Below are 13372 nucleotides of genomic sequence, written 5' to 3'. Positions count from 1 at the left end.
GAGGCCCCTGCTGCTCCACAACATGTAAGATTTCTATTCCCACTTTGCAGGGGAGGGAGACCAAAAGGTAAAATGCCTTGTCCCTGATACAGTTAGGGAATCATAAGACGAGGACTCACCCATTATTTAACCCTGGGTATTTGCTGAGCACACACTTGGTGTCAGGCCTGTGCTGGGGGCTGGAGGGTCATTGGTCACCATGATGCACATGTTTATACCCTCCTGGAACTTCTCGTTGGGCTGAATCAAATTTGAACTCAGATCTGTTTGGTGCCAGTGTTTATACTTTACCACTCTGTCACCGCTCTTCTTCACCCCCTTGGAGCCCAGCAAGGTTCTGGGCACATATCAGGTGCTCAATAAACATGGGTTGAATGAACAAGGGGATGGGAACTCTCAACAGGGCCCTCCCCACATTGATGAGCACATCCATGGATGGGCTATCGGCTGCAAATTACAGGAAAAGAAAAAGCGTTTTCTCTGGCATTTCTCGGCTGATGAGCAAACCCAGGCATATCCTGGGTTTGGGATGGACCTTATCAGCCATCAGTCAAGTCTCAGGATGGACCTTCATCAGGTCTGACTTTTGGAACTCAAACCTCAGGGCCCAAGCAGAAGAACCATTGTACCCTTCAGAGCTAGAGTTTATTGTGGAAGAGGACAGGATGTCCCCAGGGCCTGTGGTAAAAGTGGGACATCGGAAGCCCCACTGTGAGGGAGACTTGTGGTCTCCAAATCTGGAATCTCCTTCTGATTATCAGTGGGCAGCTAGGGGGTGCTCAAGTCTGGCTCGTGAAAGGCTGGCTGGACTCAAAGCTGGTTGAGTTCATGAGCAATGGCCTGCTCTGTAAGGAGAAGAGGCAGAATCAGTCACCAGGTGTCTGCCCTCTGACCCCCAGGTCCACACCGAAGGGGTCGCTCATCCATCCATGCTGACCAAGGCCTGGTGCCGGGAACATTCACATTAAAACTCTTCAAATGATATCTAATTATTCAGTTCTTGTGTTTTCCACTCACTGTGAGCTCCCTGAAGGCAGGGACTATATCTGTTTATCTGCAACTGGGATGGGGGTGGGCTTGGGTGTGTGGGAGGGCAGTGCTCCCTAAAGGATTAAGTGGAGATCTTGGGAGAAGCTCTGGTAACCTGGAGGTTTGGGTGAATTGGCGGGGCACAGCCTGCTTGGTAGGGGTGCCCTCTGCTGTCCCGGCTCTCTTGGGGGATAGTGAAGGTCATGGTCATATGGTCACCTCTGAGTGTCCTCGGAGCACATGCAGACACCCCTCAGCAGGCCTCAGTGAGAGCTGCAGTGGGGGCACCTCTTCTGGCCATTCGCCCGTCCTGAGTCCTCCCCCCGGAGGGACACAGGTGCTCACTCACCCATGAGGCTTTTCAACTGTTTCACATCCAGCTGCCTGAGGATTTCATCAGTCAGAGGACATTCCTGAGCCACCAACACAGAGAGAAGGGTCAGACCAGGGAGTGGGAAAAGAAAACTGGAGGGGCTGTGGCTGGAATCCACGGGATTTCCACAAGGAATCATGGCAAGTGTGGCTCCCTTGTACTGAACGCCAACTACCCACCTGGTGCTATACACAGTACTTCTGTGCTTTGCCCCCCTGAATCCTTGTGGCTCTCTGTGAAATGGGGACTGTGACGGTTCCCATGTTACAGATGGGGAAACTGAGGCTCAGGGAGGCTAAGCCACTTGCCTAAGGACACACTGTCAGTAGATGGCAAAATTGAACATCTTAATTTGAGATTTCTCAGGTTCTAAAGCCCAATTCTTTGCTGAAATGCCAATATATATGCCCTGACCCTTGGACTCAAGGATGCCCAAGGTGAAACTACTTTTCTGAAACTTGCCTGACTTTCTATCAGGTGTGGGATAACTTTTTCCAGGTTGTCTCTGAGGTTGTGGAAAAAATGTTTCATCTTTGGTGGGATATCTCTAGAAAGAGAGATAGATATACAGAACAGAACAGATAAATACAGACAATACTAATGTCAGGTGCTGTGTGTGGAGAACATCTCACACAGCCATTTAATCCTCAGGGAGCCCTACATGAGAGGCATCATTGTAAGCAATAGTCAAAGGCGCAGCTCAGAGAGGTGATGTGCCTTGCCCAAGGTAGTTAAGTGCTGATTAGATTAGAACCAGGTCAGTAACTACAGTCCACAGTCTTCTTCGTGGATGTCTGGCATGATCTAAGCATTCAGTGAATGTCTGATGAATAAATGAATGGATATCCACTGATGACCTAGTTGCTTTCAGCATTCTGGAATTACACAGAGAGATCAGACACAAATCTTGCCCTTGAGGGACTCAGTCTGTTGGGGTTGACACACTTGGTCAGCTAGTCTACAGATCTTTATTTAAGTCTATTTTTTTCTATCTTGTTCACTACTGTATCCTTAGCATCAAGCATGTTGTGCCTAGCACATAGTAGGTTCTCAGCAAATATTTGTTGAATGAATGAGTGATGAGGAAGAGCTTTAAAGAAGGAAGGAGGGGCATCCAAGCATAAGGATCAGCATGTGCAAAGGCACGGTGGTATGAAAATGTACGGTATATTGATGGGGGGGGTTCTTCAGAGAGACTTGAGGGCAAAAGCCTGCAGAGTGGAGTAGGGGACAGGACAAGTAGGGCCTTGAGTGACATCCAGGAGTTTGCTCTTCATCCAGAGGGCACTGGAGAACCATTGGAGTGTCTGGAGCAGGGGCTGGGTGACATGGTTAGATTTCTGGGCTAGAAAGTGATTTCTGCTGCAGGGGTAGAAGAGAGTGAAAGCGGTGAGGTCTGAGTCAGGGAGAGTTGGAGGAGGTTCCCACAATGGTCCAGGAAGTGGACTATGAGCCCAGTCAGTGGCGGTGGGGATGGAGAGAAAGGGAGCAGCGGAGGGTTGCCAGGAGGTCATTGATGGGACCTGTGGAAGATGGGCTGTGGGGAGTGAGGCAGAGGAGGAGTCTGGCTTCTGGGAGGGTGGCAGGGCCATCTCTGGGATGGGGATGCAGGAGGAGGAACAGATCCTGGGGAAGGTCCTGGGTGAGATCTGTTTGGGGCTCACCCAGGAGGTGGTGGAGACCTGCGGCTGCAGCCAGGGCCAGTCAGGAAGGGGCCCAGCCCTGGGGAGGGGCGGCTGGGATCTTACTCAGTGAGGACAGTCATGCGGACGCTGCTGGGCTCCACGCGGCTGTTGCCTATCACCAGATCCCTCCGGCCAAACTCATCTTTCTCCAGCCGGAACTCCACAGCGAGGTTCATGCGTGCGTGTGCCTTTATGATCTGGTTATTGAAGGGCCTGGGGACGAGAGAGAGGAGGAGGGGGGAGGGGCAGGAGACAGAGAAAGAATAGAAGGAGGAGGAAGCAGCCAACACTGGAGAGTGGCTCTTTCAACACACCAGCACAGTGGGGCTCCACCTTGCCTGGATGTTAAATTCTGTGGTCAGCGATTAAGGAGAAAAACATTACTAGCCAGAGTGCCTTCTGAAAATCCTTGAAATGGACCAGATTAGGGGGCCTTCGGAAATTCAGAAATTGAGAGTTAATCTTATTCTAAAAATCTTTACCATTTAGTGGAGCCCTCCCAGAGGCAGTAGATGTTAAAGGGTAGCCTAAACCGGAGGAGGGAAGGGTGATGCGATCATTAAACTGTTTCTCTTTTTAAAAATCATTGTAGGGAACTCACATAGGTTTAAATGAGCAACCTGCCTCCACTGACCAGTGATCGCCATCCACATTTCAGCTGAAGAAACCAAGGCTCAGAGAAGTGAAGTGACTTGCCCAAGGTCACACAGCAAGTGAGTTCGGAAACCAGGAATTGAAACCAGTTTGCAGCAGAAAGATCTGGGTTCCCCAAATTGCCAAAATCCGCCCCTCCTCCCTCCACTCCCAGGTTCCCAGTGAAGAGGAACAGTGCCCTTCAGGCCCCGCTTCTGTATGACTTACAGTCTCGAGTCAATGTCAAATTCAAGTGAGATGTTTGCCAAGAACCACTCCTTATGGAAAGACATCCGGATCCCGCCATAGTCCAGCTGAATGTTGGTGATGTTGGCGCTGCACAAGGAAAGAGCAAAGACCCCCACAAGGGTGAAGGGCCTCAGACCTCAAGGCTTTGGGCGTTACAGACAAGGCTGGCCTGTCTCCTAGCAGTCGGATTTGGAGTCAGATCCTTTTACAGATGCTCTGAGGGCAAGAGCTCCCTGCAGGAGCCCTGGGGTTACAAGCTGTCCCCGAGCGCCCCTGAACAGCTCCACACAACTGACTTGTGAAACCCACAGCCAGCTGCAGACCCAGCCCCTGGGCCCGTTCTCAGAGCCAGCCTCCCGCTCTCAGTGGATAGCCCCACCACCTGCCCAGGGGCCCAGACCCAAACCGTGGGAGCTGTCTTCAACTTCTCACCATCCCTCACCGCCACATTCCACTCATTAGCAAATCATGTTGGCTCTGCTTGCAAAATATATCCTGAAATGCACCACTTCCCATTACTCTGTTGCTTTCGTCTGGTCCAGGTCACCATCACTTCTTGCCTGGAGATGCTCTAGTTTCTCTCTGGGCTCCAGGCCACGATCTTGGACTCTCCACAAACCATCTCCATGTGGCAGCCAGAGGGGCCTTAACACTCCCCTGTCACTCAGTGTTCTCCACTGGTTTCTCACTGCTCTTGCAATAAAATCTGAACTCCACATCACAGCCCCTCAGATCTGCAGGGTCTGGCCTCACCTGCCTCTGCAGCCCCGTCTCCTACCACCCTCCCCTTGCTCACCCAGCCACACAGGACTTTTCCTCTTCCTCAAATGCATCAATCTCCTTCCTACCTCAGGGCCTTTGCACTCACTGTGCCCCCATGACCTCATGTCACTTACCTCCTTCTCTTCATTCATATTTCTACTTAAGGGTTAGGAAGGTCCCCCAATCAGCCCTCTCACTCTCACCCCTGACCTGGCTAAATTTGTCTTCATGTTATATTCCTCCATCTGAAATTAGTTATTTACTTTTGTGGCCTATCTCACTAACTAGGATGTAAGATCCAAAAGGGCAGGGACTGTAGCTCTATGTAGAGCTGTATTCCCAGTACCCAGCCCAGGTGCTGGTACACAGTGGGCGCTCAATGAATAACTGTAACAATTGTTAAAGGAATGAATGAAGGCAAGTGATTGTGGCTGCACACAGCAAGGGAAACCCTGCTGGTGAGTACTGGCGCTCATTAAAATGGAGGGAATGAGGGATTCAAATCAGAGAGAAGGTGGGTCAAGGGCACAGCAGGCTGGGATCATGGTGTTACATTTGAGCAACTTTGAGACCAGGCAGCTGGGGAGGCCTGCATCCATTGAGAGGAAGGGGGGAAAATGGAGGTGGAGGACAGGCCCAGTTCGGCGAGGCTAATTATACCAATGGCTATGCATCCACTATGTGCCACAGGGAAAGCTCCTAACAGCTCCAGGATGCAGGGATCATTACACCCATTTCATTGAGGAGGACTCAAGGCTGAAGCTCAGGGAGCTCAAATGCCTTGCCCAGAGTCACACAGCTTTCAAGCAAGAGTGGGGTTCAAATGTCTGACTCTAGTCCTGGGTTCCTTTGGCACCCCAGATGTTTAACCAGGCTGTGCTCTGGGTACCCATTTTATAGATGAGACCAGAGTGGCCCAGCAATTTCCCCAAAGTTGGTGGCAGAGTCAGGATTTAAATGCAGAAACTTTTGCTCCCAAACCTTCACCTTTAATGATTCTGCTGTGCTGCCTCTCCCAGAGACCCTTTGTACTGGGCCCCCTACTCATCCTTGTGTTGGGTCTGACATCTCCTTCCAATCCTCCCTCCTTTCCTCTTCACAGGCCTTGTACTGCCATGCCCTCAAGCTCTGCCCTCTTACTCAGAGCTTTCTCAGGAGTCTCAGGGCCAGTGATGGGGCTCAGGATCTCACCTGCCTTCTTGATGCTGCTGAAGACTCATGCTGTCAATTAGCCTTCCCACCATCCCCGAGGCCATCTGCCTGGAGGCATTCAGACTGTCCAGGAAGCGGATGTTCTGGATTCGGTGCTCTGTATTGCGCTTCATGAGGCCCTGGGCAATAACTGGAAATGGATATGGGACCAGTGGCATTGCACAATGTCCTGGCAAAGGTGGGGGGCTTGGAGCCAGGAGGCCCAGGTTGCAGGCTGGCACACCGGCTTCTTGCTGAGTGATTGGTGTGTCATCCCCCTGCCCCCAACACTGAGATCCACATTCTTCATCCGTGAAATGATGCTTTGCAGTGCTGGTGTGACACACCTCCAGAGGGTCTGGCAGGCAATAGCTGCTCAAGAGAGATATTATGGTTGAAAATTTGCCCAGTGCTGTATCTCTGAATCTGGAACACAGAGCCTAACGTACAGGATCTAGATCACAGTAAATGTTGGTTCAAGAGAAAAAAAGGTGGGCAAATAAGGAGAGAATAAATGAAAATCCTCCCCCACCATGCTCGGAATAAACTGCAGGGCTGGGTGGAGCTACCAGCGGAAAAGAATGAATTTCAAAAAGGAGGGAAATTTGAAAAGCTATTGACTTGCGTGAAGTCCTAACTCTCTGGGCCCTAGACCCCAGCTGCCCAGGTTGGGGGCCCAGTTCTGACAAACCTCAGAGCTCACCTCAGGACACATTTATTGCACTGACTAAACCCTCTAGGTGTTCAGGCCCCACACTGAGAACTATGTATTACTGCAGAGCCACAGAAGCCATTGTCACACCTCACCAGTATCCTCCAGGGCCAGCCCCCAGACCCCCTTTCAGCACCCCATGTTTCTGCTGCCTACAAACAAGAAAGTGTCTCTGGGGCTTCCCTGGTGGCTCAGTGGTTGGAAGTCCGCCCACCAATGCAGGGGACACGGGTTCGAGCCCCGGTCCAGGAAGATCCCACATGCCGCCGAGCAGCTAGGCCTGTGCACCACAACTACTGAAGCCCGTGCACCCAGAGCCCATGCTCCGCAACAGGGGAAGCCACCACAATGAGAAGCCCGTGCACCGGGGCAAAGAGTAGTCCCGGCTCACCGCAACTAGAGAAAGCCTGCGCACAGCAACAAAGACCCAATGCAGCCAAAAAAAAAAAATTAAAAAAAAAAAAAGTGTCTCTGGAGTCATAGATCTGGGTTCAAATCCTAGCTCTGCCAACTCCCTGAGTCTTGATTTCCTCATCTGTGTAATAGGGCAGTAATAATACCCATCTCATAGGATACTTACTAGGAATATTGAGACATTTAGCCAAAGGATATTTACTGAGCATCTACTGGGTATCAGGCCCAGTACTGGGCACTAAACACACAAACCATTTTTCTATCTAGTAGGAGAACATACAGTAAAGAAATAGTTTCAAGGATGGAGTGAAACTATAGGTATGCCTAGAACTCTTAGTAGTTCTCGGTTAATGATGATAGTAGCACTTGGGAATTTGTGAGCAGCAGACACTAGTAGTTGTCAGTCCAGTATCCATCCATCCATCCATCCGTCCATCCATCCATCCTCCCATCTATTCTCCATCTATCTGTCTATCCAATATCCATCCATCCATCCATCCTCCCATCTATTCTCCATCTATCTGTTTATCCAATATCCATCCATCCATCCATCCTCCCATCTATTCTCCGTCTATCTGTTTATCCAATATCCATCCATCAATCCATCCGTCTACCCATCCACCCTCCCATCCATCCATCCACTCATCCATACATCCTCCCATCCATCCTCTTATCCACCCACTCTCCCATCCACCCATTCATCCTATTCTTCCCATCTGACCCCTGTTTTGATTCAGACACTCTTTTCAATTCCTGGTCCAGATGGGGTTGTTGATTATCATTGCATGGTGACTCTTACAGGTACAAAGTTTGCATATGATCCAAGTTGGTTCTATCAGACTAAACAGAAGACCCTATGCTTCATGTTTGAGGGGAAGATTTCTTTCTCTTTCTCCTACTGGAAAGGAACAAGACAGCCTATAGCTCCAATGGCCACTGGCCACCATTTTCCTATCACACTGTGAACCAGCAGCCTGCGGATGAAACCATGACGATGACAGAGCTAAAAAAGGATGAAATTCAGTTCTGGTTGGCAGCTTTGAGCTGCTGATTGAACCAAACCCGGAGCTTGCCCTACCTATGACTTTCAGTTGTGTGAAATACTTTTTTTTATTGTTTAAACCAGATTGACTTGGGTTTTCTGTAACACCGTAACAGATACGTGAGAAGTGGTTGTAGAGATAAACATTTTCACAGTTGAAAAACACTTTGCACATACATGCCTTCATTTAAGTCTCAAAAGCAGCCCCATGAAACAGCATTCTAACCGCACCTATCGTACAAATGAGGATACCTGGAGCCACAACCACATGTGAATATATTTGATAACCTAAATGCAATGCATACCTTTAAGGCAAACCATAAAATGCCAAGTCATGATGAGGGGAAATGGGAAACACTGATAACTTAAAACCATTAAGAAATAGAAACAGGTGATCTCATTCCCCAAAAGTTTTGATCTAGATGGTTTTATGGAAGACTTTTACCCAACTTTATGAAAAGGTAATTGTGAAAGAAAATAGAAGAAGAAGATGCAAAATTCATTTTATGAGGCTAGTACAACTTGCTTCAAGAACAGTACAAGGAAAAGATATTACACATCAATTTTATGTATGAAAAATTTGCTCAGATCCTAAATAAATTACTAGCTAACAAATCTAATAGCTAATAGTACGTTATAAAAATGTCATATTGCATTATAAAATATAAATTTTAGTTTGATACATTATAAATACATTAATGTATATTATAAAAATAATACATTATAAAAATAAAAAAGTACATTATAAAAATAATACAATAATAGCAGATTATAAACAGATAATTATAGTATGTTATAAAAATATCATATTTATTCCAGAAATGCTAGGATGAGTTCAACATAAGAAAATCTATTAATACAGTTTATCACATTAACAGAGTAGAAGAAAAAGATGGATGAATTTTTAGATGCAGAAAAACATTTGTTAAGGACCAATACTGATTTATGATTAAGAAAAATTTAGGAAACTAGAAATATAAGGGGACTTTCTTAACATGATAAAATCTATACCCCAAAAACCTACAGAAATATACTAAGTGGATAATTCTAGATATATTCCCATTCCTATAGGAGGCCTTGGCTATAGTGCAAGATAAGAAAAAGGCACGAGAAGTATAAGGTTTAGAAGAGAAAAGATAAGACTGTCACTATTTGCAGATGATATAATCCTCTAGATAGAAAATTGAACAGAATAAATAAGACTAATAAATAGAACTAATAAGCGGTCAGTAAGACTTTTGGATAGCAGATTAATTTTTAAAAATCAACAGCTTTCCTCTCATCTGTACCAGCAATACCAACTAGAAAATATAATAGAAAATTAGGCAATATTTACTGTGGCAACAAAACCCATAAATTCTCTAGGAATCAATTTAACAAAACATACTTAAGTCATTTATATAAATTTAAAATTCTATTAAGGGATCTAAAATATAACCTGAATAAATTGAAAGATATACTACTTTTGTAATTGCCTAACATAATACTGCAAAAATGTCAATTGTCATTAAGTTAATAAACAAATTCAGTGAAACCTTAATTAAATTTCCAGAAGATTTTTTCTCTTTTTTAAGGAACTCAACACAGTCTAAGATTCATTTGGAAGAAGAAAGTTCTATCAGATAAAATGGCATTTTACAAAGATGTAGTATTTAAAATGTTATGTTTTGGGTACAGAAACAGTTACACAGACACAGACACAGAACACAGAACTCAAAAGGGAATCCATGTGTTTGGAAACTTGACCATTTAGTAGGTGGGTTGAATGGACTCATAAGGAGAGAAGTGAAGCTGAATCTCTAATTTACAGATGTAAACATACATAAAGATGGCCTCCAAATGGATTAAAATCCTATATGTGAAATGTGAAAGTGTAAAGCTGTTAGAAAAAACAGGGTAGAGACAAGGGCTTAAGACTCATCAAATATAAACCATAAGATGAAATGTTGATGAGTTTGAAAATATTCCTGTTCAATGAAGTGTCTACAAACAAAGTTAATAGGTGACAGTTTGGGAGAAATGTTAGCAATGTTTAGACCTGACAAGGGACAAATGTCAAGAATAAATGAACATCTTCTCAAATCAAAGAGGATTAAAAAAATTGGAAAGCAAATAGAAAAATGGGCAAAAGATAAGAACAGGGAATTCAAAGAAGTCAAAATTGCTAACAGAATTAAGACGTGTTGCTCAAACTTCTCACTAATCAGATAGTCAAACTAAAACAATTAGATATCACTCAAACACACATCAGACTGGCAAACAATTAGAAAGATGCTGTTATGTACTGAATTGTGCTCCCCCCACCCCAAATCAATATAGTGAAGCCTTAATCTCCAATGTGACTGTATTTGGAGATGGGGCCTTGAAGGAGGAGTTAACATTGAATCAGGTCATAAGGGTGGGGCCTTAATCCGATGGGACTGGCGTCCTTATAAGAAGAGGAAGAGACACCAGAACGTGCTCACTCACCCTCTGTACACACACAGAAGGACACAGTGAGAAGGTGGCCATCTACAAGCCAGGAAGAGAGGTTTCACAAGAAACCAACCCTGTGGGCAACTTGATCTTGAACTTCCAGCCTCCAGAGCTGTGAGAAAATAAATGTCTGTTGTTCAAGCCACCTGGTCTGTGGTATCTTGCTGTGGCAGCCCAAGGAGGGTAAAACCAGTGGATTCTCTCCAGTGTTGGGAAACAAGGGATACAGGTATGCTTGTTTGTTACTGGAATGGGCGTAGACCTGCACAGCCATCCTAGAAAGCAATCTGGCAGTCTTCAGTTAAATTCAGTTTGCACCTGCCTTAGAGCCCAGCCATCTCCCTTCAGGGTATAACCCAGGGAAATTCTCCCATAGGTTCTAAGAAGGACACGTGAGAATGTTCATCGCCGTGTAGTTTATAATAGTGGGGAGTTAGAGACAACTCAAGTGTTCATCCCTAAGGAAATGGCCAAGTGATGATGAAGTGGATGTATTTCATGGACTTTTCTGCACAAGTCTGAAGCAACAGATGTCAACAGCACGGTGTCCAGTGAAAGCAGTAAAAAAGAAAAAAAAAAGAAATCTATATGGCATTACCATTTAAGTAAATCAAAACACTGTATGTTTTACAAGGATATGGGCATTTAAAAACACATATATTAGGGAATTTCCTGGCTTTCCAGTGGTTAGGACTCTGTGCTTCCACTGCGGGGGCCCGACTTCAATCCTTGGTCAGGGAACTAAGATCCCACAAGCTGTGCAACACCACCCCAAAAAAGCCAACACCTATATTAAACAAGCTGCAGTGCCTGCCAAGGAAGAGGGGAATGGGAGTGAGAATAAGAGGTCGAGAGGAAAATAACGTAAAATAAAGCACAAGAGGGGTCTTGCCATGGTTCATGATAATGATGATGTGCTAGGAATAGGCATATGATCAACTCAAACTCAATTCTGTGTACTTCAGGTTTAAGAAAAAAGGAAGAGAAGAGGGTAAGTGACCAATTCCAGGTCATCTAGCAAGTCAGTGGTGGGGTCAAGTTAATGCTTTCCCTACCCTCCCTGTGACAGCGGGCAGAGCATGGGCTTAACTTACTTCTCGCCAGACCCGATTTGCTGTCTGTGTGGGTCTTGGCCAGGCCAGGCCAGTGCTGCTTCTGTAGTGCCAAGGGCAAGGCCAGCAAGCTGAGGAGGACCAGGAGCCTCCAGAGTGAATGCATCTTGGGTTCTTGGACCTGTGGGTATTAAGAAAGGTCAGATGGTACCCACGTGGATGGCTGCAAGGGTGGCCACCCGGATGGATGGACTTATGGTTTTTTGTAAGAAGATGACACGAGGGTTAGCCCCCAGCATGCTGTGGGGAGGTGTCGTGATGGGCTCTGGCAGCTGCCACTGGGGTTTCATCACATGGTGAGGGCAGCAGGTGGAACCCTGTGGGGAGGCCAGGGATCCAGATGGAAGCCTTGTTGCTTAGAGACACCCAGTAGACCCCACTGTTGGGTCATCCAGTGGGAAACCTCTCCCAGACCAGCACAGGGTGGATGTTGGTGACTCTTCAGTGAATGAATGAATGAATGAATGGGCAAGGATGGTTAATCTCAGGCTTTCCAATTGGCCTAGAACTTTCTTAAGGGCAGGATCATCTGCAATGCCTATCGCAATGCTTGCTTGTGAGAAATTAAGTGCTGATGATTGTTGAGGGACCAGATGACTGAATACATAAAATAGTGAGGATGGATGGCCTCTGAATCCCCCCACTAAATTATATGTTTCTGGAGCGCAGGGTGTGAATTTAATTAATCCTCCTGTGTCCAGTGCCTCCCATGTTTACCACATGGCAGTTACCAGTGATGTTTATTAAGTGATACAAATGAATGAATGAATAATTGGATGGATGGATGTTTTGTGGATAAGATTTACAAGGAGGGGACAGAGAGCCTTGAAGCCAAAGCGTTAGGTTTATCTTGTTGCTCTGGGTTGGAGGGTCATTAAGAATTCAGTTCAAATCCCTTCTCCTCACCATCTCAAGACATGGCATCCCAATCCATCCAGTTGCTCCAGCCACAGCCCTTGGAGTCCCCCTTGACTCACTCCTCTTTCCTCATCTCCCATGACCCATCTGCCAGGAAGTCCTGTCAACACTTCCAGGATCTGACCACATCTAACCACTCCTCCTCAGCTGCCATCATCTTGGCCTGAGTTATTGCAGGGATGTCCTACCTGGTGTCCCAGCTCCTTCCCTGGCCCAACTACAATCTCTTTTGCATACAGCTGCCTGAGAAATCATTTTAAGACATAAATCAGACCATGGCACTCCTCTGCTCAAAACCCTCCAAAATTTCCCATTGCACACAGAGCGAAAGCTGAAATCTGTGCAATGCCTCTCAGAGCCTGCAGGGTCTCTGGTGTCCTCTCTGACCTCACCTCCTACCACTCTGTCCCTCCTCTGCTCTCCTGCAGCTGCACAGGCCTTGGAAGTCTGGGACCGACAGTTCAGCTGCCTTGAGCTCTGAGACAAAGGCTCTTTCCCCTTCTTGTCCTCTCCCCCCAAGATGCAGGGGGTATGCAGGGTCCTGTGCGAATTTCCCAGAAGCCCCGGGCCATCCTTGGACACTTCACTTCTGGTCTCGTAAATCAAAAGCATTAGTTCAGGGTGATGGCTTTCCCGATCTGAGGTCCTCTCTCAGTGTTCATGCCCCCCTTGGGGATGTTTGTAGAATATCAATTACTTTAAATGTACTTTTCTAGTCTTCCTGGTCTTGTGTAACCAGTTGGGATTTTGTTATTTTTTTTGTCAAGAAAATTAGAG

General features: G+C 46.4%; 1 protein-coding gene across 1 annotated transcript; it reads right to left on the bottom strand.

The window, feature by feature from the left end:
* Positions 1-810: 810 nt before the first annotated feature.
* Positions 811-11783, bottom strand: BPIFA3 (BPI fold containing family A member 3; the record flags this gene model as incomplete). The annotated part of the gene is made up of 7 exons (XM_079719086.1): positions 811-845; positions 1379-1442; positions 1865-1949; positions 3151-3300; positions 3949-4056; positions 5923-6073; positions 11660-11783. The coding sequence occupies 7 exons, from the start codon at positions 11781-11783 to the stop codon at positions 811-813; spliced, it is 717 nt and encodes a 238-aa protein (XP_079575212.1).
* Between the last annotated feature and the right edge of the window lie 1589 nt (positions 11784-13372).

Source organism: Hyperoodon ampullatus (assembly GCF_949752795.1).
Source record: "Hyperoodon ampullatus genome assembly, chromosome: 14".
Classification (NCBI taxonomy): domain Eukaryota; kingdom Metazoa; phylum Chordata; class Mammalia; order Artiodactyla; family Ziphiidae; genus Hyperoodon; species Hyperoodon ampullatus.
Note: the sequence above shows the minus strand (reverse complement) of the source record. Positions and strands in the feature narration are given on the sequence as shown.